The sequence below is a fragment of the Oncorhynchus nerka genome, linkage group LG7 (genome assembly GCF_034236695.1).
Source record: "Oncorhynchus nerka isolate Pitt River linkage group LG7, Oner_Uvic_2.0, whole genome shotgun sequence".
Classification (NCBI taxonomy): domain Eukaryota; kingdom Metazoa; phylum Chordata; class Actinopteri; order Salmoniformes; family Salmonidae; genus Oncorhynchus; species Oncorhynchus nerka.
The window spans coordinates 50894217-50921218 of record NC_088402.1 but is presented as its reverse complement, the minus strand read 5'-3'; the positions used below and the strand labels follow the sequence as shown (position 1 = coordinate 50921218).

The 27002-nt window shown below is 39.9% G+C and overlaps 1 protein-coding gene across 1 annotated transcript in view; it reads right to left on the bottom strand.

Moving 5' to 3' along the window:
• Nucleotides 1-17576, bottom strand: part of nup210 (nucleoporin 210) — a 59762-nt gene extending 42186 nt beyond the window's left edge. The window contains exons 1-11 of the mRNA XM_029663937.2: nt 16928-17576; nt 15779-15918; nt 9360-9491; nt 8373-8469; nt 7881-8031; nt 7124-7256; nt 6787-6945; nt 3162-3230; nt 2957-3063; nt 2478-2618; nt 2194-2331 (exon numbers count right to left, since the gene is read on the bottom strand). Coding sequence (XP_029519797.2) covers nt 2194-2331; nt 2478-2618; nt 2957-3063; nt 3162-3230; nt 6787-6945; nt 7124-7256; nt 7881-8031; nt 8373-8469; nt 9360-9491; nt 15779-15918; nt 16928-17094 — 1434 coding nt within the window. The 5' untranslated portion in view covers nt 17095-17576. The remainder of the gene's footprint in view (nt 1-2193; nt 2332-2477; nt 2619-2956; nt 3064-3161; nt 3231-6786; nt 6946-7123; nt 7257-7880; nt 8032-8372; nt 8470-9359; nt 9492-15778; nt 15919-16927) is intronic.
• Nucleotides 17577-27002: the final 9426 nt, after the last annotated feature.

Here is a 27002-nt window from a genome sequence, read left to right as displayed (position 1 = left end):
AGCAATCGGGGGAGAAGGACCTTGGTCAGGAAGGTGACCAAGAACCCGATGGTCACTCTGACAGAGTTCCAGAGTTCCTCTGTCGAGATGGGAGAGCCTTCAAGAAGGACAACCATCTCTGCAGCACTCCACCAATCAGGCCTTTATGGTTGTGTGTGCAGACGGTAGACACTCCTCAGTAAAAGTACCTAAAGATTCTCTGGGCTGATGAAATCAAGATTGAACTCTTTGGCCTGAATGCCAAGCGTCATGTCTGAAGGTTAACCTGCCACCTTCCCTACGATGAAGCGGGGTAGTGGCAGCATCATGCTGTGGAGTTGTTTTTCAGCGGCAAGGAATGGGAGACTAATCAGGATTGAGGGAAAGATGAACGGAGCAAAGTAGAGAGGCCTCAACCGCAAATGTCTATCAGTAGGAGGGAAAAGCAATGGCTGTCCAAACTCAAATCAAAATCAAAATCAAATTGCACGAGCAAAACTCATGCGACCACTTGACGTGATGTCATCTTTCTGGCTCGTTTTTCAAAATAAAAGCCTGAAACTGTCTGAAGACTGTTGACATCTTGAGGAAGCGATAGGAAAAGGAATCTGGTTGATATCCCTTTAAATGGAGCAAAGGGAGGCTATGGAACATGGAGTTCTATAAAAATAGAAGTCACTTCCTGGTTTGATATTCCTCAGGGTTTTGCCTGCAATATCAGTTCTGTTATACTCACAGACAATATTTTGACAGTTTTGGAAACTTTAGAGTGTTATCTATCCAATACTAATAATAATATGCATATATTAGCAACAGACTGAGGAGCTGGCCGTTTACAATGGGCACCTTTTCATCCAAGCTACTCAATGCTGCCCCTGCAGCCATAAGAAGTTAACTGAAATGCATTCCAGGTGACTACCTCATGAAGCTGGTTAAGAGAATGCAAAGCTGTCATCAAGGCAAAGGGTGGCTACTTTTAAGAAACTCAAATATTTTGATTTGTTTAACACTTTATTGGTTACTACATGATTCCATATGTGTTATTTCATAGTTGTGATGTCTTCACTAATATTCTACAATGTAGAAAATAGTTTTAAAAAAAATAAATAATGAGTAGGTGTGTCCAAAATTTTGACTGGTACTGTTTATAAGTATTGAAATATAGGCTTATTAACTAAGTATTAAGACTAAGTATTAAGACTAAACAGGATGCGCTCTTTGGCATATAACTCTAGAGTGGTTATGCAAAGCTTACTAATGATAATAACATTACTTATTATTATTAACATCAACGAGATCAAGAAAAAGGAGGGTTATTATTAGAAATACAATTTGGAACAATGTAAACACTAAATAAATACCAGAGAGGCTGTTCTAAGAAAAAATGTATAAAGCCTTTATTACAGTATAGCAAATATTTAAAAAAGCCAAATTTGTGAATTTGTTTATCCGACATGTGGTTGCGTTAGGTTTGGTGCTCACGGAATCAGTAGGTCTTAAACACTCAAACAGAAGCAGGATCTGTCTTACTTCTGCATACATATATGGATGATCTATAAAGCCAGTTAGGATGTTGAATGATTGATTGATGTTTCCTCTCTCCTCACTTTTCTTAGTGTGGTTTTCTCATCTCCTAATGCCGCTGCTGCCTTGGCCACATTGTTCTCAACACCAATATGCTGGTTAAATGTGCTATTATGCACAGAGCAACATGGTCTAACAAAAGACGCCAATTCAATAGAGCACTGATGTTTCAGAGCCACAGATAGCAACCGCTATCCAAAACTGAAGCGCATTGGTTAAAAAAAACGAACATAATTTGTATTGGTGTTGTACCATTGTTCTTACGTAATATAACCATATACAATTTTAGTAGCACATGTCAGTGATGGACTGTGCCATCCCCACGGCCTCCACAATGGATTAGTCCGCTCAGACTGCTGCGAATCAGACAGCTACACCATTCAATTATTATAATTTTTTGCTACTGCTTGACTAAAGAAATCTCTGTTGACCAACAGCCTATCGACCAAACAATAGACCAGTTGACTACATGGGGTCAACCCTACTAAATATATTCATAAACACACAACTTGATGCAAGTCTAGTGGCTGACTTGAGAGATTCTTCAGCAACATGGGTTCCAAAAGAAGAGTATCAGTGAACATATACTAAATGATTCTAGACTGGCTTGTATTAAAAATTGACAACTACCTGTATTGTGTACTGGTAGGCTCCAACCTTAGGCTGCCATGGAAACGTGAGGATACTGGGACTGAGGACTATGGGATTGTACATTTCTACATCCTGTTCATTATGGACTGTGTTGGCCAGCTCATGGACTCTTCCATTCTAGAACAGAAAAACAACAACCTTGTTAACTTAAGACATAACCAAGCTATTTCTAACTAATGATAATGATCTCCCACAGTTGGATATAAGATAACACACTCAAAATATCTGCGAAGAAACTAATTCAAGGTTATGCCAAAACTCACTTGATCCACCACAGATTTGAGCACAGCTTCAATTAGTGTTAGCCCGTTTTTCAAAGCCTTGACACGGTGGTAGGACCCATTCAGGGAGGACTCCAGAATCTCAAAGTACTCCTCTGGGAAGGCAGCTTCGATCCGAATGTTCTGCAGACAGAAACAATCAAGAGAGTAGCACTTAAAAATACAGAAGGAAATAAGACAGAGAAGAACTGTTTTAAAGTGTGGAAAAAAACAACCATCAAATAGGATAAATGATGTAGGCCAAAAATGTCCTAAATCTTCCTTTCCAGTATTTTTATGTCTCCCAGCTGTATTTCAGTCTGCAGTTGATTAAACATCAAGAGGTAGATGCAGAATTATACTGACAATAAATTAGGTTTTCCATTTTATAAGAGTGAGAAGAGTGACAGTGTTACAGATTTAACAAACAGATCAATCAATGACGGTATAGAATTAAGACAACTTAGGCAGAGTTTACTTACATCAGATAGGTAAATCCTATTGCTTGACTTGTCAAACACTTCAATGAGGATATTATACACTCGTCCTGTTTCCAGGACCCAGCTCTCTCCAGGATTAATCTTAAATCCTGGGAGAAAAAGACAATACGAGTTCAAATTTGAACTCGAATGGTTTACTTTAAAATTTAAATCGCTAATACACAAGGATGAAAGCATGCAAACATACCTAAGTATCCTGGTTCCACCAAATACAGAGTCCCGTTTGGCAGACGAGACACCCCTTGCATGCGAAGGCCTGAGCAATTGTTATTAAGGACAATAACGTTGGGTACACAAAGAATGGCATTCTGGGACTGTTTTTAGTTATACTGACAACACAGTTCATGTCTCGTGTTTGTCAAGTGCACAATACAACTCGCTGGGGTAGGGTCTTGACGTGTTATGGCTGCAATCCGACTAACGGGATAAGTGTCATCAACAACCGCTGAATAGCATAGCGCTACATTCAATAAATATTACTACTAATATTTATATTCATGAAATCACAAGTGCAATATAGGAAAACACAGTTTAGCCTTTTGTTAATCCACCTGTCGTGTCAAATTTTGAAATTATGCTTTACAGCGAAAGCAATACAAGCGTTTGTGTAAGTTTATCGATCGCACGACAAAACATTAAGTACACTTAGCATCAGGTAGCTCGGTCACAAAAATCAGAAAAGCAAATTAATCGTTTACCTTTGATGATCTTCACTCACGAGACTCCCAGTTACACAACAAATGTTCCTTTTGTTCCATAAATATTATTTTTATATCCAAAATACCTCCGTTTATTTGTCGCGTTATGTTCAGAAATCCAGAGGAAAGAGCGGTCACGACAACGCAGACGAAAATTCCAAATAGTTTCCATAATCTCCACAGGAACATGTCAAACGTTTTTTTATAATCAATCATCAGGTTGTTTTTAAAATATATAATCGATAATATATCAACTGCAAATGTCTTTCACAGTAGGAGGGAAAAGCAATATCCAAACTCTGTGGCGGGAGCAAAACTCATGTGACCACTTGACGCGATGTTATCGTTCTGGCTCATTTTTCAAAATAAAAGCCTGAAACTATGTCTGAAGACTGTTGACACCTTGAGGAAGCGATAGGAAAAGGAATCTGGTTCATATCCCTTTAAATCCAGCAAAGGGAGGCTATGGAATATGCAGTTCTCAAAATAGAAGCCACTTCCTGTTTTGATTTTCAGCAGGGTTTCGCCTGCAATATCAGTTCTGTTATACTCACAGACAATATTTTGACAGTTTTGGAAACTTTAGAGTGTTTTCTATCCAATACTAATAATAATATGCATATATTAGCAACTGAGACTGAGGAGCTGGCCGTTTACAATGGCACCTTTTCATCCAAGCTACTCAATACTGCCCCTGCAGCCATATGAAGTTAAGTAGAGCTTTAGCTCGTCAGTCTGTCAAGTCCTGTTATATTACTGCCCGTCTCTGCTCCACTAGGCACACTCACCTCCTCTATATATACAGATAAAGCACTGCAATCCACTGAGGAGGATATATTTAGGCCCAAGGGGGTGTGGTATATGGCCAATACATCACGGCTATGGGCTGCTCATAGGCAAGACGCGATGCAGAGTGCCTGGATACAGCCCTTAGCTGTGGTATATTGGCCATATACCACAAACCCATAAGGTGCCTTATTGCTATTATAAACTGGTTACCAAAGTAATTAGAATAGTAAAAATACATGTTTAATCATACCTGTGGTATACGGTCTGATATACCACAGCTGTCAGCCAATCAGTATTCAGCGCTCAAACCATACAGATTATAAGATAGAATGGAACACTAAACTTCACCATTACTCCCTTCCTACAAGGTGCGCCATTCATGTTACACACCATTGCATGTCATTACAATAACCATTACGCAACCCTGTCGATGTGACAAGTGTTGTGACATGATTAGGGCTGTTACGGTGACCGTATTAACGACACACCGGCAGTCACAAATCATGACCGCAGTCAAATTCCACATGACCGTTGAGTCACAGTAACTAGGCTTCTCCAAAACTGTGCTCTGATGGTCATTAGTAGCTTAACTTGCTGATGGTCAGTACTCTGCCTTTTATTGTCCCCCTAATCACTCTGACATCAATGCAAATGCTAGTGTATATGACAGGTGCATGCATGATAATGGAACATTCTAAATCTAAACTAATATCACACGTATTATTTGGTCAATTTAAAAACGAGATTAATTGGAGAATTGTCTGATGGATGACAATATCACTTGTGAACAATGGCCAGTGTGTGCAGTCTAAGATACTTTTGTCACTTTTTCCAAATCAGTCCCATGCACCATGTAGCCGAGCCCATAGTCCTACATGTTTTGAAAAGGTTTGTAATCACAATGCCTATAGGCCCAAGACCCCTGGAACACGGTTTGAGAGCCCATAGCCTACAAAGCCTAGTGAAACATGCTCTTATAAGCCCGTCATTGCGCAATCATGTATGAAAACAGAGTTTTGACTGGCCACTATTTAAAACAGGACCCCAGCTTTCTCATGTGGCTATATTTATTGCTCAATTCTTCAAATTAAGCACATTCATCCGCTTTACAACCAGTGTAGCTTAGCTGGCATATAAAAAAATTAAGTGCTCATCTTTCATGGAACTTTTTTCAAATCAGCATCAGTCGCATCATGCAGCCTTCGAATGTATTAAAAATCAAAACATATAGCCTGAAGTTTGTATCTCAACTAAAGTTGCATAAATAACTAAATTAAGCATATAGGAGTACCTGTTTCTTTGTTTAACAGCTCAACACAGAATAGCCGCATGTGCACACTCCCTCAGAAAATATCCTTTCTATTTTATTCAGCTATGTTCAATTGTATTGTTCCTACTATAAAATAAAATAACACCACTGGAATTAAGCAAATCTTGTCTGCGAAATTAACTAGTGTAGCCCACAGCCATATGACATAGCCAGATCAGGACTTAACATAAGGATGACTCAGAATATGCAATTCTGTTCTTCTGAAATAGGCTAAATTTTCTTCATATCATGTTTCTTTAGACCTGCCTAAAATAAATAATGGATTTATTGTGACGGTGTAGTCTATATTAAATGGATTTATTAGTTTTTTTATTTTTTAAATGTACATGTTCCAAAGGTTCACATCAGTGGCTTGTAGGCTATGCGTGGAAGCCGGAGACGCTAAACGTGTTTATGTTAATGGCCGATTATCATGAGACAGGCAGTTATTGTCACGCCCTGGTCTTAGTATTTTGTGTTTTCTATATTTATTTGGTCAGGCCAGGGTGTGACATGGGTTTATTTTGTGTTGTGTTTATGTATGGGGGTTTTTCGTAGGTTTTGGGATTGTGGCTTAATGGGATGTTCTAGCAAAGTCTATGGTTGCCTGAGGCGGTTCTCAATCAGAGGCAGGTGATTCTCGTTGTCTCTGATTGGGAACCATATTTAGGCAGCCATATTCTTTGAGTGTTTTGTGGGTGATTGTTCCTGTCTCTGTGTTTGTAGTCACCAGATAGGCTGTATAGGTTTTCACATTCCGTTTGTTGTTTTTGTATTGTTCGTGTTTTTTTCGTCATTAAAGATGTATCGAACTAACCACGCTGCATTTTGGTCAGACTCTCCTTCAACGGAAGAAAACCGTAACAGTTATTTGTGTGACAATCACCGGCTGACCAAATTTCATGACTGCCACAGGCCTAAATGTTGCTGCATAGTTCCCAAATAATGTCATAGCACAGTAGAAGAGTCCAAAACTAATCAAGATCATATAAAGTGTGATATGTCTTAAAGGATACTCTTATGGTCCAGCACCACGTTGATATGTCCCAGATGCAGGCCATTGACCGTGGAGGTGCTCTGGTCCAGACTAGCCACGGCCAGCTCTTGGTTTCCATCAGGCCCAGCCACACTGTTCTGGAGGTGCAGCTCATACTGGTCACAGGGCATGGATAACTCTGGAACACAACAGAACTAACCTGGGTTAGTTCTTTATCATAATATCGCCATTATTTACTTCATAAACATGTAACATGCCACCCTGAGCTGTGATATGAATACCATCTAACCATTCTTGGCACACGTGATTCAATATGGAATTTATTGTTCATTTACTTGATTCAAATTCAGACCTACCTGTGATCTTTCCCTGTCTAATCTTCTGGACCTTGTATTGGATGGATGTGCCCACCAGCAGGTAGACATCATGTGCAGGGCTCAGTAGGATGTTCTCCAGAATCAGCAGTTTCACCTCTGCTGCACCCACATCCTGTGTGAAGGGTAGATACCGTAGTTACGGCACAGCAAACTACACGCCGTTTGACATGCCGAGAAGCCAGACCAAATCGGTTACAGTATGATTCACACGCTAGCAATAGCTCCCAACACTCCAAGGCATGTCATTAATCTAATTGTGTCAACTTTGTAATCATATTTCATATCATCACATAAAAAACTACTTTACATTTTTGGTATATAATTGACTGTTGTAAATACACCCTTCAGTGGTACTGTAATCGCTCTGTGTAATCGAATATTACGCCTACCCTATGACTGTGGAGTCTCATTTCAGACGGGTTAGACAGGCTCTACTAGCTGTGACATCACAGATAAGACTGGAGAGGAGACATCACTTTTACGCAAGTCAGATTGTTATTTATAGCCGTCAGTGCCCCCGGAGGGCTGCTGCCTGCCACGAGCCGAGACGATAGTAGGAAACTACTTCAACTAAGCTCAAGTTTTTATACCCCTCTGATGTTCCCTTCCCTCGCTTCTACAAAAAAAAATACTTCTGATTTGAGGTCCTTGAGACAGTATTTAATTATTAACTATACAGTATGATACAGTCTACTTCAAAAAAAAACAAGGTAAGAAATTCAGGACATTTTTAAACCTTATAGAGAGATTCTTGGATTTTGGCCTTGAGCTTAGCGTGGCCCGTTTTCAGTCCTGACACCAAGATGATATCTCCCTGTTTCCCCACTCTCTCCATCTCAGAGATGTAACCAGGGGGGGTGTACGTAGACTCAGAGAATTTAAGAACCCTTGAGGGAGGGAAAGGGATTGGAAAACACATTACATGCCTATTATCGACAGTGACAAATGGACATCTTACAATTAACCTCTACATACAGAGGATAATATATTAGACTTGTGATAAGATTACTTCAGCATAGGATAGGCCTGAGGTTTTGAGGTCAATTCTGGCACAAGGCAAATCATAACCAAATGTATTTAAATAACTTGATAAGCCACAGGTAAGATTGAATTTGCATTGAATTGCCATCCTTAAACCAGTTGTTATAATGATGTTGTTGACCATCTACTTTACATTCACGCTCACAGGCAGGTTGTTTTCTCCATGATTGAGTGCATGGAAACGCACCTTAATGAGTTGTAGGAGTCAAGGAATCCATCCATGTCTGCATCTTTCACAATGGTCCAGTCAAACACCAGGCTTGCTAGAGTGCTGAAGGTGTTTCCTGCACAATCGACAATTTGGGGGTGAGAGACGTGGCCAAGTACATGCACCCATTGTTGGGATTAGATTTAACGTACATTGTGCAATTTAAGTTTCAACTTTCAAATATACTTTACACTGCTACAGGCAAAACATTGTCCTGTGAATTTGTGTTGAAAGGACTTAAATCCCCGTGGACAAGACGGAAAATACAGCACACCACTTTGACTAGTCCCTAAAGGTTGCAGTCCTATAAGCCCAAACACCAATAATCCTCTTTCAACACGGTATTTCAGCTATTCCATTTGATAGATCTGAGAGTAGTACACATAAAGGCTAAAACAAACAACAAAATGCAGCGCGCCTTAGGGGCCGTCATCAAACGGAATCAGGTTGTGGCTCCAGCTCATTTAACAGAGTTTGTCTGTGCCTGGCCCAAATGGAACCAGTGAGACAGAACAAAGAGACATTTAACCACTGCCTGAGGACAGGGAAGGCCTGCCATGGGGGATCACAATCATCACTACTGGAAAAGTCATTATACTGGCTAGTCCACACAACAATACTGTGGATCTCTCGATGCATTAAACTGAAGCGGATAGCACTTTTAAGTTGTTCTTATATCTGTAGTAAAGCTCTAATTACTATACAAAGAACATTGCATTAACATGTTGCAGAGCACTTACATTGTAAAAAAGTTTACACAAGTGGAATATCAGGACTTTGTTGCAACAATGGTGATACAACGTTACTAGAGTAAGTACACCGTTAATACAGAGGTAGGTATAGAGCAACTTAATGTCAAGTGTTGTGATGACAGCATACCGTGCCGTAAATCTCTCTGAGCAAGAGAGAACCAATGCTACAAGCTGTCCAATAACGCATAACAGTGTATCCTTGAACACTCCTCACCCTCAGAGTCCAGTGCGTGGATCTTCAGTTCCAGTGGTGAGTCCTCCAGGTGCAGCTCTCTGGTGGTGGACACTATCTGGATCTCACTGATGATGTCCACGATGGCATCACAGCGCAGTACCTGTCCCGTTACTGAGTACAGGAGAAGGGGACAGCCACACACACAGGTAATGCAGCCAGTTATCATCAAACCTTAGCAATGAGTGATACGGTACGAGGTGTATTCAACTCAAGAAAGGAAACATCTCAGAGGTCCTGCTGTGATTAGCGATGGGCTACATTCAGTATTACTGCACCGTTCTGTACAGTTTCAACATGATTGTTGTTAAAGAAGTTTATAAGAAAGGCATCTGAAAGGGCCTATGAGTTAGGCACCTCTAATTACAGTCTGTATCATGACAAGCCAATAGCGCTGGAGTAAACATCTGGCTTGCAGTACTATTGCACAATGTGGTAAAGCAGCAGTTTTCATTCCTTTTACTGAGCCCCACAGGGATGCACTTTTTACATCTAGCCAAGCACTTACAAACCGGATTAAGCTAATAAAAGGGAAATGTTTCAACATATACAATACCGGTCAAAAGTTTGGACACACCTACTCATTGAAGGGTTTTATCTTTATTTTTTACTATTTTCTACATTGTAGAATAATAGTGAAGACATCGAAACTATGAAATAACACATGTGGAATCATGTTGTAACCAAAAAAAAGTGTTAAACAAATCCAAATATATTTTACTCTTCAAAGTAGCCACCCTTTGCCTTGATGACAGACTTGCACACTGTTGGCAGTCTCTCAACCAGTCATGAGGTAGTCACCTGGAATGTTAAAAGTTCATTTGTGGAATTTCTTTCCTTCTTCCTTCTCCTTTGAGCCAATCAGTTGTGTTGTGACAAGGTAGGGATGGTTTTCAGAAGACAGCCCTATTTGTTAAAAGACCAAGTCCATATTATAGCAAGAACAACTCAAATAAGCAAAGAGAAACAACAGTCCATCATTGCTTTAAGACATGGTCAGTTAATGCAGAAAATTTAAAAGAACAGAGCGTTTAAGTGCAGTCGCAAAAACCATTAAGCGCTAAGATGAAACAGTTCATTAGAGTTAAATGCACCTCAGATTGCAGCCCAAATAAATTATTCACAGAGCTCAAGTAACAGACATCTCAATATCAACTGTTCAGAGACTGCATAAATCAGGGGTTCATGGTTGAATTGCTGCAAAGAAACCACTACTAAAGGACACCAATAAGAAGAAGAGACTTGCTTGGGCCAAGAAACACGAGTAATGGACATTAGACCAATGGAAATCTGCCCTTTGGTCTGATGATTACAAATTTGAGATTTTTGGTTCTCACCGCCGTGTCTTTGTGAGACGCCAAGTAGGTGAACGGATGATCTCCGTATCTGTGGTTCCCACCGTGTAGCATGGAGGAGGTGGTGTGATTTACTTTGCTGGTGACAGTGTCTGTGATTTATTTAGAATTCAAGGAACACTTAGCCAGCATGGCTACCACAGCGTTCTGCAGCGATATGCCATCCCATCTGGTTTTACGCTGAGTGGGACTATCATTTGTTTTTCAACAGGACAATAACCCAAACCACACCTCCACGCTGTGTAAGGGCTATTTGACCAAGGAGAGTGATGGGGTCCTGCATCAGATGACCTGGCTTACACAATCACTTGACCTCAACCCAATTGAGATGGTTTGGGATGAGTTGGACAGCAGAGTGAAGAGAAAGCAGCCAACAAGTGCTCAGCATATGTGGGAACTCCTTCAAGATAGTTGGAAAAGCATTCCTCATGAAGCTAGTTGAGATAATGCCAAGAGTGCACAAAGCTGTCATCAAGACAAGGGTTGCTATTTGAAGAATCTAACATGTATTTAGATTTGTTTATCACTTATTTTGGTTACTACATGATTCCATGTGTTATTTCATAGTTTTAAAGTCTTCACTATTATTCTACAATGTACAAAATAGTCCAAATAAAGAAAAACCCTTGAATGAGTAGGTGTGTCCAAACTTTTGACTGGTACTGTAGTTCATATGGCTGATTTAAGCAATACACTGAGTAGATTATCTGGCGATGGCCTATAGGCTAAATCACCTCAACATCCATGGACCGAAGTATAACAAGTCCTTAACTTGAACCAAGATTCCATACAACCTTTTCATGCAAGTAAAGCACATGTCGGATACAAAATGTCAAGACAGACCTAATGGAAACAGCAAATTTGTCGGTAAACTTTCCAAATGTTGACAACAAAAAAAATACTCTAGACATGGTGGGATCTTTTCATCTGTGTAAAATGAATTATGCGAGAAATGGCAGTTGAAATGCTTTCGTGCTAAAATATTGATATAATAACCATTATATCGAAGTAAACTGAGTCACATGATGACACGTGTGCTCTTCCCCCTATGACAAGGGAATTGATGCAGTTTATTAGATTACAGATTAAATAAATAATGATGAACTTTCACCACCTTGTGAAGTACAAGGTGATGAGCTTGATGCTTTTTTCCAATAAATATCGAGGGTGTTATTCTGGTGACATGATGATCGATGCTTGGCTGCCATTTGACACAGTTTTATAATCTCGCTCTTTTGTCCATAATCATTTCATCATGTAGGCTATACCCGCACTGTATCGGTGAGCAGCTGGCTTGAGCGCACATGCCAATACCAGAAAGGGCACATTCGCTATATAACGCAAACCATCAGTCGAGTTGAAAATGCGATGAAAACCCATTTAACCTTTTCATACACGAGTTCCAGATATCTCTATTCTATTTTTTTCTCCCAAAATTTGTGGTATTCAATTGGTAGTTACAGTCTTGTCTCATCGCTGCAACTCCCGTACGGACTCGAGAGAGGCGAAGGTCGAGAGCCGTGCGTCCTCTGAAACACAACCTAACCAAGCCGCAATGCTTCTTGACACAATGCCCTTTCTTGAAACACCCTACACCTGATGACCGTGACAGTGTGCACTGCGCCCGGCCCACCACAGGAGTCGCTAGTGAGCAATGGGACAAGGACATTCCTGCCGATCAAGCCTTCCTCTAACCCAGACGATGCTGGGCCAATTGCGCGCCGCTCCATGGGTCCCCTGGTCGTAGCCGGCTACAACAGAGCTTGGACTCTAACCCAGAATCTCTACTGGCACAGCTACCACTGCGATGCAGTGCCTTAGACCACTGCGCCACACGGTAGGCCGAGTTCCAAATATCTCTAAAGGTCGCCCCAGCGTGAATTGTTTTATGCACACAATGTCAGAATGCACTCACTGCTCGAAAATGTGATTATTACGCAACAGAACAGTTAACACGAGCTGCCTGCTAATTATCTATAGGCTATATTTGAACATGTCAATTTAAAATGATTGTAATTAAGTTGTATTTTCTAACAGTTTGAATTGAGGTGTGTTCCACCTCATTAATTCACATAGAAGTAGCCCATTTTAGCGTTACGGACAATTTATGTTTGAGGCTTTACTGGGCCTGACAAACTTCTCTCTTCACTCACTTCACTAATATTTGCGCAGATCAAGTATGCAGATATTTGAGCAATCTTGCGCAAATTTGAACATTTTCTGGCTGGCGCTAACATTGCCTTCCTTGTTGTTTTCCTTACAAATAATAACTTTGGACATGTGTGAGTTCCAATCAAAGTAAGTTCCTTATTTTCTGCGTATTGTGTTGTCGTTTCTACTGTAGGTGCATACAGTCTGCATGTATGTATGTATGGAGCATAATGTATTTACAGTTTTATTCTCATTTTCAAGTTCTGGTGACAAAATGCATTCCGATTATTGCATAGATTGTAATGTACACCTATGATGTGTGTAAAATACTTCTTTGATGGTTGTACTGATAATAATGAGCTAATGCTAAGTTATTTGTTTGTTGACATTATACAATGCATTCTGTCAGACCAAAGATGTTATAATGAGGTGAAGGAATGGTTCTCTCATCTTTCGGGTAAACTTCCGGAAGTGAATGAAGGGAAGTGATGATCGTAGACGACACACCCTCTTCAACATGCATACTATAAAACAGACAACTCATCTTGTCTCCTCTTACTATCTTTGGTTGATGCGGGAAAAACAACATGCCGGCGTGCATAAACTACCCCTCCTCGGATTACTTTCGATTTCTAGAAAGTGTGTAATTAAATTATTTCAATCAATGGTGAGCTCACTCGTGATGAGATTAATTATAAAGAGTAATTGATATTCGCTAATTCATATTGTAGTTTCTGTCAAAAGAGTTATAAAAATATGACCGCTTGTGTTACATCAATCTTTCCTCAGTTAGCTCTAGAACAAATGTAGCCTACATTTTCCAGTTTGGATGATTGTGTTATGCTGTAGCTACTTCTGTGAATGTTTGAACATTGCATCCAAAAATAAACTGGTCACATTCTGGACATAACTTTGTAAGGACTGTGTTTGTGCAAAATGTTTGTGAAAAAAAAGAAAGTGTGGCCAGCTCAAATGTGGATTATTGAGTCAATCGAACCTGGATGTTCTAAATAAGCGTTCTAATTAGAGGTTGACCGATTATGATTTTTCAACGCCGATACAGATTGTTGGAGGACGAAAAAAGCCGATACCGATTTAAATCGGCCGATTCTTCGTATTTGTAATAATGACAATTACAACAATACTGAATGAACACGTATTAACTTAATATAATACATAAATAAAATCTATTTAGTCTCAAATAAATAATGAAACATGTTCAATATGGTTTAAATAATGCAAAAACAGTGTTGGAGAAGGAAGTAAAAGTGCAATATGTGCCATGTAAAAAAAGATAACGTTTAAGTTCCTTGCTCAGAACATGAGAACATATAAAGCTGATGGTTCAATATCCCCAGTTCTTCAATATTCCCAGTTAAAAAGTTTTAGGTTGTAGTTATTATAGGAATTACGACACGTCAACTATTTCTCTCTATACTTTTTGTATTTCATATACCTTTGACTATTGGATGTTCTTATAGGCACTTTAGTATTGCCAGGATAATCTTGGGAGTTGACAGGCTTGAAGTCAAAAAGCGCTGTGCTTCAAGCATTGCTAAGAGCTGCTGGCATAACACAGTAAACTGCTGTTTGAATGAATGCTTACGAGCCTGCTGCTGCCTACCACCGCTCAGTCAGACAGCTCTATCAAATCATAGACTTAATTATAATATAATAAACACAGAAATACAAGCCTTTGGTCATTAATATAGTCAAATCCGGACACTATCATGAAATAAGGAACCGTTCCAGTCTAAATATTGCTGTTACATTGCACACCCTTCAATGTTATGTCATAATTGGCAAATTAATTACAGTCTTCACAAGGTTCGCAACGAGCCAGGCGGCCCAAACTGTTGCATATACCCCGACTCTGTTTGCACTGAACGCAAGAGAAGTGACAATTTCCCTAGTTAATATTGCCTGCTAATATTAATTTATTTTAACTAAATATTCAGCTTTAAAAATATATACTTGTGTGTATTGATTTTAAGAAAGGCATTGACGTTAATTGTTAGGTACATTTGTGAAACGTTTGTTTTTTATTCGCTTATCTGCTTTTTTCTCGAACGTGCTTTTGTTAAATCATCACCCGTTTGGCGAAGTTGAAGTAAGCTGTGATTCGATGATAAATTAACAGGCACCACATTGATTATATGCAACGCAGGACAAGCTAGTTAACCTAGTAATATCATCAACCATGTGTATTTAACTACTGATTGTGAAGATTGATTGTTTTTTTATAAGATAAGTTTAATGCTAGCTAGCAACTTACCTTGGCTCCTTGCAGCCACAAGGTCCTTTTGACCCTGCACTCGAGTAACAGGTGGTCAAGCCTGCCACGCAGTTTCCTCGTGGATTGCAATGTAATCAGCTATAATCGGCATCCAAAAAGGCACATTACTGATTGGTATGAAAACTTGAAATCGGCCTTAATTAATCGGCCATGCCGATTAATCTGTTGACCTCTAGTTCTAATCACACCAGTTGAGCGTATTCTGCGTAGAATGATCACACCCATCGTTGATACGTGTGAAAAGGTTAACCAGTAAAAAAAATATTTGGTATTTGGGAATTTAACCGCAAACTTGTTTTTATGTGCACTATGTCATCAAGCACAGACTTATCTGCAACAAGTCAGAGAATATTCACATGAAAATCTGTCACCAATTGGATGGAAACACATCTATGGAGAGACTCAAGAATAGCTTATGTGAGAATATGCTATTTCAATACTACTCTCATGAACTTCCGGATTAGCAGGTAGGCCCATTTCACCTGTTCACGTTAGTCTCGTATTATGCTGGATGAAAAGGCCCTCCATGGCTGTTTGACCAAAAGCTTAGCCACAATAAAGACACCTCTCTCTCTTCATCCAACAGGTACTGTACTCACCGACATCCTCAGCCAGTATGATGCTGGTGAGTCTGGAAGGCTGGGTGGAGCGGGCCTGGAGGACGGCTCTCTGGGAACACAGTCTGCTGACGTCAACTTCCACAGCCTCGATGCTGGCCACCTCCGGTCTGGTGGAAGACCTGGAGGTACGAAAAGGTATTCAGACACTCTCTGGGGATAATTGAAGTTTATAGATAAATAACCTCTTATTTATTAAAAACTGAAGTGTTTTGCTTTCATCAGGGTGCTATTCAGCATAACCTGATGAATATAAAATCGGTCTCATAACTCACATTTTGCCTAATCTCGGTTAACACAGAACTGAAGTCTTGCGTAATTGGTCAGATGCTCGATTAAGTTTTGGGTCCATAAGTGTTAGGAATAGAGATTGATTGAGAAAGGATCCGAAACAAAGAGCTCCACCCGATCTCTTTGAAGTTACAGGCAAATCTGTGCCAAATGTCACATTTTGTTACGGAATTCAAAAGATGCTAATGCAAAATCATGATTTGTCCAAAGCACCAGAACTAATGCTACTCCTTATCTCACATTTCCCCATGTATGACGACAGATCTACGGTACCATTTGTTTACGTAGTCTGTCTACGAGAGATTATATTTTGCCCAAGGACATGTTGGGAGCTGTTATCTATCAAATTAAAGGTTTTGACAGGAAATGTCTCTGATTGATGAGGCACAGGTTCTAAAATGAAAAGCATAAAGTTTACTTCATTTTGCACTCTCTATGCACACTCACACTCCAACACACTTAACGTGCACACACATGTATACTGACTCTACACACACAATCTACATTTATTATGCTGCTGCTACTCTTTTTATCATACACTGGACAGTTTATGGGGGGCATATGGCAGGGCCTGGGCTCATATCCATGTGCATGATCACCGGTACATTCCAGACAGGGTCATGCCTGTTAGATAATACCCAAGCCAAAACTATTTATTCCATAAAGATATTAACTTTCTATCAACTAAAAGCATTATTCTGATGTAATATTTAGTTATATGCCACAGTGCATAGTAATGACCTAGTATGTAAGATGATACATGCGTGGACCATGCAACACGTTTCCATGGCGGGTAATATTCTAGGAAAGGTACCCATCTATTGAAAGATATTCACTTACCATCTGTAACAGCCTTCAGTTGCCTCCAGTGTGAAGTTTATTCTAGTGCTTCGGGCAAGTGGTAATAAAACTTTGGGGATATTCAACTTTGAGGCACACGTGGTGTGAATTGAACTTGATATCAATAACAAAAACACTGACAGTGAGCTCAACACAAAAACCGCCATTTCTGACAGCCAGATAGATAGAATATACTATAATTTAAAAAATATTTAAAAAAAAAAATACGATTCAAATTATTAGAGGTTATAGCCTAATACAGTTCAATAATTGTATCATTCTTTGATCCTCAATTAACATTTCCGACAGTGAGTGATCACCCAGAGGTAGGTAGGTATGCGTTAGATTAAACTAACATTGCTACTGTAACCATGCATTTCAGCAAATATTCGAACCATTGATAGGCTACTTAGTTTCAATTCCTTACACTAACCGTGCGCCGCGACAGCATGACTATGATAATTTCGCTTCTTCTCCTAAATGTACACGTTCAATTCAAGTTACCTACAAAGCTTAGATAAAATACACAGTAGACTTTCCCCTAACGTCTAAATGAACGATTCAATTAATTCACACAAAAAAATATAATTCACATGACATGCAGAAATACCCGCCATTACAAATAATTGGAGCTGCAGCGTGCATGCTGGGAGTCAGTTGACGTCATTTACAAAGTCGAAATGTGAGTCTATGATGACGCTTTGTCTTAAAGATGCAGAGTTCCGCTTTTTGTCGGGGCCATTTATGCCTAAATATTTTCATGTACATGAGGACCTCTGCTTTATCTCACCAGCATTCCAGCAACATACAGTAGGCAGCCTATGTCTTAGCACCACTCACATACTAACAACCTACTATTCAGTCACCTATTGTGAACGACAACTCAGTCAGTGCATTTGATTATGAGGTGAATTATGCATGCTCCTTATAACAGGGAAAAATATGTCCAGGTGTGATCGGGACAGGTTACTATATCCCTTGTATAGCCTATCTCAAGATATGAAACTCCTGGTAGTCTAATACATAGAGTCTTACTGATAAAAGCAATTATAGTGTGGTTTCAAAACACTGATTGTAATGTCTGTGTTTCTCTGGGGAGAGGAAACGCTGCCTTGGTCTCTGCTTTGACCCTAGACTGATGAGGATCACTGTAGAGCATTAGTTAGTGAGTACTGCACCATTCCTCAATGTGATTGTTGTTCAGGAGGTCAGCAGGTCTAAACAACTCTCAGCAACACCAATTCTTCCTTTAACTTCCAGCCGCTCTGTCTGAAAGAGACTATATGACCCACTAACCCTGCCCCTGGTGAGAGGGGAATAAATCAGCTCAGGAGTTAACACACACACCGGGAACATTAATTAAACACACTGAGGAAGATGAATATGGGATGTACATGGGGATGAAAAGTGACAAACGTAGTGGAATGGTAGTGTAGAAGGAAATGAAAGGCAATGACGATACAATATTACAAGAGCAGTAATAACAGTTACACATTATGTATCTATTATTACTTTTATTATTATGTGTTTGACTTTTCTATTATTTCTCTCTGCATTGTTAGGAAGGGTCCCAAACGTAAGCATTTCACTGTTAGTCCACAGCTGTTGTTTATGAAGCATGTGACAAATACAATTAGATTTAGATTTTTTTGATGTTTGGCCCCAACCATTTACAAGTAGAGGAGTTGAGTAAATCAGCTGGGAGCATGTACTTCAGGATCAAACACAGAGATTTTAGTGCTGCCGGGTTTAAAGCAAGCCGCTGCTCTGTCAGATGTATGGCATAGTATTTTTAAGGTGCACTGAGCACTGTAAAAGTAGATATTCTTATCCTCAACTGAAAGAATGTGGCCAGTGTGGGCAGTCCATATCTGTTGAAGGCAGCCCTCACTTGAAAAAAGCCCGTCTTTTCCCAACAAATATGCATACATTGGCCCTATGTGGGCTAAAATACATTGGGTCGATGTGCCGTTGCTATTTAATAGGAATAGGAATGTATTTATTTATGCCAATTTTTATTCAACACATAAATTGCATTTTTTTCAAGCCCTTAAAGGTATTTAGGGATGTGATACATTGTATCAGAAATACAACCAAGTTGTTACTATCATGCACAAGAGAAACTGTTGAGTGTCTTATATGTCACATGCACTTGTGTCTTTTTAAAGGCTTCATTGTATTGGCCTGGCTGTGGCTTATCTGTATTGGGCTGTTGTAGGCTAGCGAGGGCCGGAATACTGAATGGGCACACAATGGTTGGGGGTGATTAATTGCAGGAAATTAACTTTAAAACTGCAACATTTTCTCATAGCCTCATTACAAAATGTGTAGAATAGCAATAAAAAACTGCTATGTTTTTCAACACAAACTGTCGGGGTCCCAAATGTGGTAGTCCTACCCTAAGGCTAGCCTATGTTGGGCTGGTGGGGCTTGGTGTAGGCTAGCCCAAGTTGGGCTGGTGTGGGCTAGCCTGTGTTGGGCTGGTGTGGGCTAGCCCATATTGGGCTGGTGTAAGCTAGCCTTTGTTGGGCTTTTATGGGCTTGGTGTAGGCATGTGGGTATTCAGTGGGCTTCCTTGCCCACCGAATACCCACATGGGGCCAATTGGGGCATGTTTGCTAGGGTCTTGTCACTTTGTACAATCACTGAGCTATGTTAATCAGCTTTTGGCTCTGCATCGTTTTTGTTATATTTATTTCACTAGGAAAGTCAGTTAATTAAGAACAAATTCTTACTTACAATGATGTCCTACCCTGGCCAAACCCGGATGATGCTGGGCCAATTGTGCACCGCCCTATGGGACTCCCAATCACGGCTGGATGTGATGCAGCCTATGATAACGGTATAACAAAAAGTCTCATTCTTTTCTGTTAATTACTGGGGAAAGGTCAAGCAAAAGATTCAAGTCATAAGTAAGTACCTTGTGTATGATATTATCACTAACTTTGCCATCTATATTTTTACCAGGTGATTCATCTAACTGCATGCAGTGCGCCCCTTTCCACCCCTGGGTGTCACTAGCTAGATTTCCATCCAATTGGTGACAGATTTTCACGCGAATATTCTCAAATCCGCATAAAGAAAATATGCGCATTTCCCCACCAGTGGTGTTTCCGCCAAACGAACTTGTTGCAGATCAAATTCATTGCGTGTGAGGTATGCACACACAATGTACTGTTTCGCTTACATTTTCATGTACCAATACAAATCTAATGTTCAATGTGTTCCCATCGCATTTTCTACTCTACCGATTATTTTGACACACAAACTGCTGCATTAAATAGCAAATGTGCCTTGCTCTGGTCTTGGCACTTGCGTTCTAGCCAACAGCTCACAGATACAGTGCAGGTAGGCTCTGCGGGTAGCGGGTAGGCTAGTCTACATGATGAGATTTGGATAAGAGCGAGAATGTTTGTATTCGGACAGTCATCGTCATGTCACCAGAATAAGACCCTCGACTTTTATTGGAAAGGAGCATCAAGCTCATACCACACACATTCACCACCCTGTGAAGTTCATCATAATTTATTTAATCTGTAGTCTAATAAACTGCATTGTTTCTTGAGTCGTAATGGGATGACCAAACAATGTCATCGCGTGACTCCAAGTGAACTTCGATTTGATGGTTATTATATCAATATTTGCTCACAAATGCGCTCCCACCGTCATTACTCATTTCATTTTACCGAAAAAAAGAACCCGACCAATTTATCTGTAGGAATTTATAAAATTGTAAATAGTTTTCATCACAGATGTCTTGATTTAAAAAATATATATGGTATGCCTTTACGCACATGGATGGAAACGTGGTTTATGACAGCTGTTTTAATTGTGTTCTTCAGAGCCTTCAAATGTGCAGGAATGGGTCATTCAGCACTCTTTGGGAGTTCTATGTTTATGTTCAAATAGGCATTCAGAGATAGATATACCTTCAAATTATATACTATTTGCTCTGAAATTGGGTGTTTTTGAAACATTGTTGTTCTTCTATTCTATTCCATTCTATTCTAGTCTATTCTATTCTACAGGGAGAACATTAAGAACACCATAGCTGTGTTCGAATACCCATACTAACATACTGTATACCACATACCTAATGAGTATGTACTACATACAATTAGTTCATTTTAGTATACTGTAAACAAATGGGATCCTTTCAGTTGAGCATACTAGCTCTTCGCCTGTCTACCGGAAGTTGATGCTGTTGCTATTCAACCTCTTGCTAGCAAGTTAGCATAACAAATGACTAGTTAGACATTTTACGACTTCAGGTGTGTTCTTAAATTCAATCTGGAGGGCCAGAGTTCGCTCGTAAATTCAGAGCATTTTCAAATTGTCCTCGGGCCAAGGAGTAAGGTTGATTTGAGAGTTCTGCCCTTACAATGGCAGTCAAGCACACAAGCTAATGTTGGCTAGCTTGTTAGCTACTTCCAGACACAAATGAGACCACTGACCATTTACTCGCCCTAGCAGAGCTGGTTAGACAGTTTTCATGTTATCCAGAGTGGTGACTGTAACTGTGCTGCTGGCAACAGCCATATTCAACAGGTGTTGAGTGCTTGTAAATTCAATATTCTGCACTCTGGTATGCTCAGACAAGAGTGCTCTGAAATCGGAGTAGATAGCCAGAGCGGATTTAAAAAAGAACCCAAATGTCCATTGAGAACGCACAACTATACCATTTAGCTAAGCTAAGAATGACGGGAATAATCAAGTCAGTAAACGTTGGGCAGTTAGCTAGACACCCTATTGTTAATATACTGGCAAGTTTGATGTATAAGTAGGCAACTAATGTGTAGCTAGCTAACATACTGGTACATACTGCTGTAATGATATGCTATGTGGTTCGTAAAGACAGCGCAGCTAACGAATTGTCAGCCAACATAACGTGTAAGGTAACTTGTTTGAAAAGTCATTACTTTATTACACGTTCTTAATATTTGTCATAATTAGTTCAAGCAATGAATTTGTATCTGCTGTCTTGGTACTTCGGCTGCATATTTTCCACCATTTTCTTCACATCTGAAAATGATGTGAAGCCACGCCCATTTCCTGAAGAATTGCATTATGGGCCCTAAAGTACGGAAATAGGGTCCTCTGCGTGTATACCTCGTATTTTGGCGAATTTAGTACGACATCTGGGAACTTTTGGCATACTAACTGGGGCGGCAGGTAGCTTAGTGGTTAGAGCGTTGGGCCAAAAACCCGAAAGGTTGCTAGTTCAGGTCCCCAAGCTGACAAGGTAAAAAGCTCCTGAACAAGACAGTTAACCCACTGTTCATAGGCTGTCATTGTAAATAAGAATTTGTTCTTAACTGACTTGCCTAGTTAAAAAGAAACAAACTATGACCAATAAGCATACTATATACTCAATTCATGTCACAAATAGTATGATTAGTATGAGTATTTAGTATTAGTATGAGTATGAGTACTTTCCATGACATAGACTGATCAGGTGAACACTACACTACATGACCAAAAGTATGTGGACACCTGCATCTCATTCCAAAATCATGGGCATTAATATGGAGTTGGTCTCCCCTGTGCTGCTATAACAGTCTCCACTCTTCTGGGAAGGCTTTCCACTAGATGTTGGAGCATTGCTTCCATTCAGCCACAAGAGCATTTGTGAAGTCTGGCACTGATGTTGGGCGATTAGGCTGGTTTCGCAGGCCAGTCAAGTTCTACCACACCGATCTTGACAAAGCATTTCTGTATGGACCTTGCTTTGTGCACAGAGGCTTTGTTATGCTGAACCAGGAGAGGGCCTTCCCCAAACTGTTGCCACAAAGTTAGAAGCACAGAATCGTGTAGAATGTCATTGTATGCTGTAGCATTAAGATTTCCCTTCACTGGGCCAAAGGGACGTAGCCTGAACCATGAAAAACAGCCCCAGACCATTATTCCTCCTCCACCAAACTTTACAGTTGGTGCTATGCATTGGGGCAGGTAGTGTTCTCCTGGCATCATCCAAACCCAGATTCGCCCGTCCGACTGCCAGATGGTGAAGCGGGAGTCATCACTCCAGAGAACGCGTTTCCATGGCAGGGTCCCGTTCTGTGAGCTTGTGTGGCTTACCACTTCATGACTGCATTCATTTTATAGATGTAAGACATTATTCTGGTGAGCACTATACTATATTTAGTCTCATAGGGCAACAAGTTATGATGAAAGAGAAGCTGCATGTATCCAACTACAGTTGACAAATAAATGGCCTGCCAAATGTTGGAAATTATAACCAGAAAATTGTCTAAATTTTAGGGGTGAAAGTAGCCAGTAGGCTATACGGTCCAGTATCAGCAACATAAATTATTATGGTGTATGGAACTGAGCAGGTAGCCTACTTTTTCAAAGTGATTTGTTTAACAATCAGACGAAAACATAATCACACAACATGATATTGGAAACTGAGCCTACGTAAACCGCTAAAATCAACAGCAAACAGGATCAGATGTTTACATGCCACAGTATCCTGTCTAAGATCAGCATATCCCAGGCATATTATCCAGGTTTCTCATAACCGGGATACATGCAAAAACAGAATACTTGAGTATCCCGAATAATAGCGTGATATTAGTGCGCTTGTAAACGTGGTGTAGATGAAGGGGAGGAGACAGGTTAAAGAAGGATTTTTAAGCCTTGTGCCAATTGAGACATGAATTATGTATGTGTGCCATTCAGAGGGTGAATGGGCAAGACAAAAGATTGAAGTGCCTTTAAACAGGGTATGGTAGTAGGTGCCAGGCACAACGGTTTGTGTCAATAACTGCAATGCTGCTGGGTTTTTCACACTCAACAGTTTCCTGTGTGTATCAAAAATGGTCCAAGGACATCCAGACAACTTGACACAACTGTGGGAAACATTAGAGTCAACATGGGCCAGCATCCCTGTGGAACGCCTTCGACAGAGTCCATGCCCTGACGAGTTGCGGTAGTTCTGAGGGCAAAAGCAGGTGGTGGGGGAAGGTGTTCTTCATATTTTCTACACTGAGTATACCAAACATTAGGAACACCTTCCTAATATTGAGTTGTACCCCTCGCCCCCTTTTGCCCTCAGAACAGCCTCAATTCGTCGGGGCATGGACTGCATTTCGCAGGGATGCTGGCTCATGTTGACCCCAATGCTTCCCCCAGTTGTGTTAAATTGGCTGAATGTCCTTTGGGTGGTTGACCATTCTTGACACACACTTGAAACTGTTGAGCATGAAAAACCCTGCCGCGTTGCAGGTCTTGATACAAACCGGTGTGCCTGGCACCTACATACCCTGTTCAAAGGCACTCTCATATTTTGTCTTGCCCATTCACCCTCTGAATGGCACACATACTGTACACAAGCCATGTCTCAGTTGTCTCAAAACTTTAAAAAAAGTTATTTAACCTGTCTCTTCCCTTTTATCTACACTGATTGGAGTGGATTTAACAAGTGACATCAATAAGGGATCATAGCTTCACCTGGATTCACCTGGTCAGTCTGTGTCATGGAAAGAACAAGTGTTCTTAATGTCTATATCAGTGTATATCTCTAATAGAAACAGTTCATTTACACCCCCTAAGAGAGAAAATACACATTTTCAGAAAAAAAAAACAGATTTACTAATCACGGGCAACATTCATCTGTATGGTAACAACAATTATTGATTTGCTAACTTATTTCTATTTTACTTGGGGGTCATAATTAAGAGATCAAATTGTTTATGCAAATCTGGCCAAGGGCTATACGTTGGAGAGGCAGGAGATTAGCAATGCTAGGGATAAAAACAAGATTAATACAGACATCAGACAGAGAATATGCATGAAGTAAAATGCAGAAATGTTTGTGATTTATGTCTTTAAATAGACAGTAGCTAAATCATGGGAATGCAAAAATCAAGCTCATACAGTTGAAGTCGGAAGTTTACATACACCTTAGCCAAATATATTTAAACTCAGTTTTTCACAATTGCTGACACTTAATCCCAGTAAAAATTCCCTGTTTTAGGTCAATTAGGATCACCACTTTATTAAAACCAGTTAAGGATAGGCAGAATACTGCCCCCTTTGGAGGAATTGCGTGCCCATAGTAAACTGAAAAAAAATCTGTCCAAATTTGCTAATATATGCATATAATAATTATTATTGGATATAAAACACTCTAAAGCTTCTAAAACCGTTTGAATTATGTCTGTAAGTATAGCAGAACTCACAGGGCAGGCAATCTCCCAAACTATTTTTGGGAGCCTCAAACTTGGGGCAACTTTGACGTCATTGCCCCCACCCTTCCCAACCAGCTATGGATCTGGAGACACTTTCTATGTCTTCCACTAGATGTCCTCATTCAGTACAGCGTTTAATTGTGCAAATCCTTTTGGCAGGCAAAAGACTGAGTGTCGCGAGAAAATACCAAGTCAGGAGAGCGCGCATTTTGGAGAGACGTCCCTTTGTTCCAGAATGCCTGAGAGCAAGCAAGAATGTCCGATAGATTAGATAATTGTTTTGTACGTTTAGAACATCCTAAAGCTTGATTCTGCACTTAGTTTGACCAGTTTAGTCGACATATAATATGTAATTTTGAAGTTTTGATGCGCAACTGTTCGTGACCAGAAGTAATTTTTGGTAGTATTTCAGCTGGAACTTGCAGCATATGCTAATACAAAGACACACGACTTGAAATCAAACAATGTTTTGGGTAAGTATGACTTCTTCCACTACATTCTGATCGAAGACCATCAAAGGTAAGGGAATATTTATGTTGTAATTTTGTGTTTCTGTTGACTCCAACATAGCGGAGAAATATTGCTTATGTCTGAGCGCCGTCTCAGATGATTGAAAAATGAACGATTTCTGTAAGCGATTGCATTAAGAAGCAGTGTATCTTTCTAACTATATGTAGAACATGTATATTCAGTCAAAGTTTATGATGTGTATTGCTGTTATCTGGCGGAGTTATCTATAATTTCTCCGGACATTTTTTAGCATTTTCTGAACATGGCGTCAATGTAAACGGTGATTTATGGATATAAATGGCATATTATTGAAAAAAACATAAATGTACTGTGTAACATGTCCTATTACTGTCATCTGATGAAGATTTTCAAAAGGTTAGTGAATTATTTTTCTTTTAATCCTGCGTTTGTGATTGCATCTTTTGTTCGACAAAATGGCTGTATATCGGCTGTGTCTTTGGTGGTGGTTTGACATAAATATGTGCTACGTTTTCACCTTAAACATTTTAGAAATCTGACTCGCTGGGTAGATGAACAAGGTGTTTATCTTTCATTTGAGCTATTGGACTTGTTAATGTGTGGAGGTTAAATATTTCTAAGAATATTTTTTCATTCTGTGCGCCATCTTTTGAGTTGAGCGTGTGGGGGGGGTGCCCTTGGGGAACGTGGTAGCGTGAACAAGTTTTAAGAATGTGAAATGTCAGAATAACATTAGAGGGAATTATTTATTTCAGCTTTTATTTATTTCAACATATTCCCAATGGGTCAGAAGTTTACATACACTAAATTAGTAATTGGTAGCATTGCCTTTAAATATTTTAACTTGGGTCAAACATTTTGGGTAGCCTTCCACAAGCTTCCCACAATTAGTTGGGTGAATTTTGGCCCATTCCTTCTGACAGAGCTGTTGTAACTGAGTCAGGTTTGTAGGCCTCCTTGCTCGCACACGCTTTTTCGGTTCTGCCCACAAATGTTCTATAGGACTGAGGTCAGGTCTTTGTGATGGCCACTCCAATACCTTGACTTTTTGTTGACCTTAATCCATTTTGCCACAACTTTGGAAGTATGCTTGGGGTCGTTGTCCATTTGGAAGACCCATTTGCGAACAAGTTTTAACTTCCTGACTGATGTCTTGAGATGTTGCTTTAATATATCCACATATATCATGTCTGTTAAAAATGGCCACTTTAATAAATGGCTCACTTGTCACTTAAATAAACTTCCGACTTCAACTGTATCATGATATACAGTGGCCATGGGAGTGCTTGAAAATGAAATGCTATACAGTCAAAAACAGAGACATGATCACAGTCTCTAATTGTCAGCTGTGCAAAAGAGAGAGACAATAATTTGCAGTCAAGCAGTGATAGCTA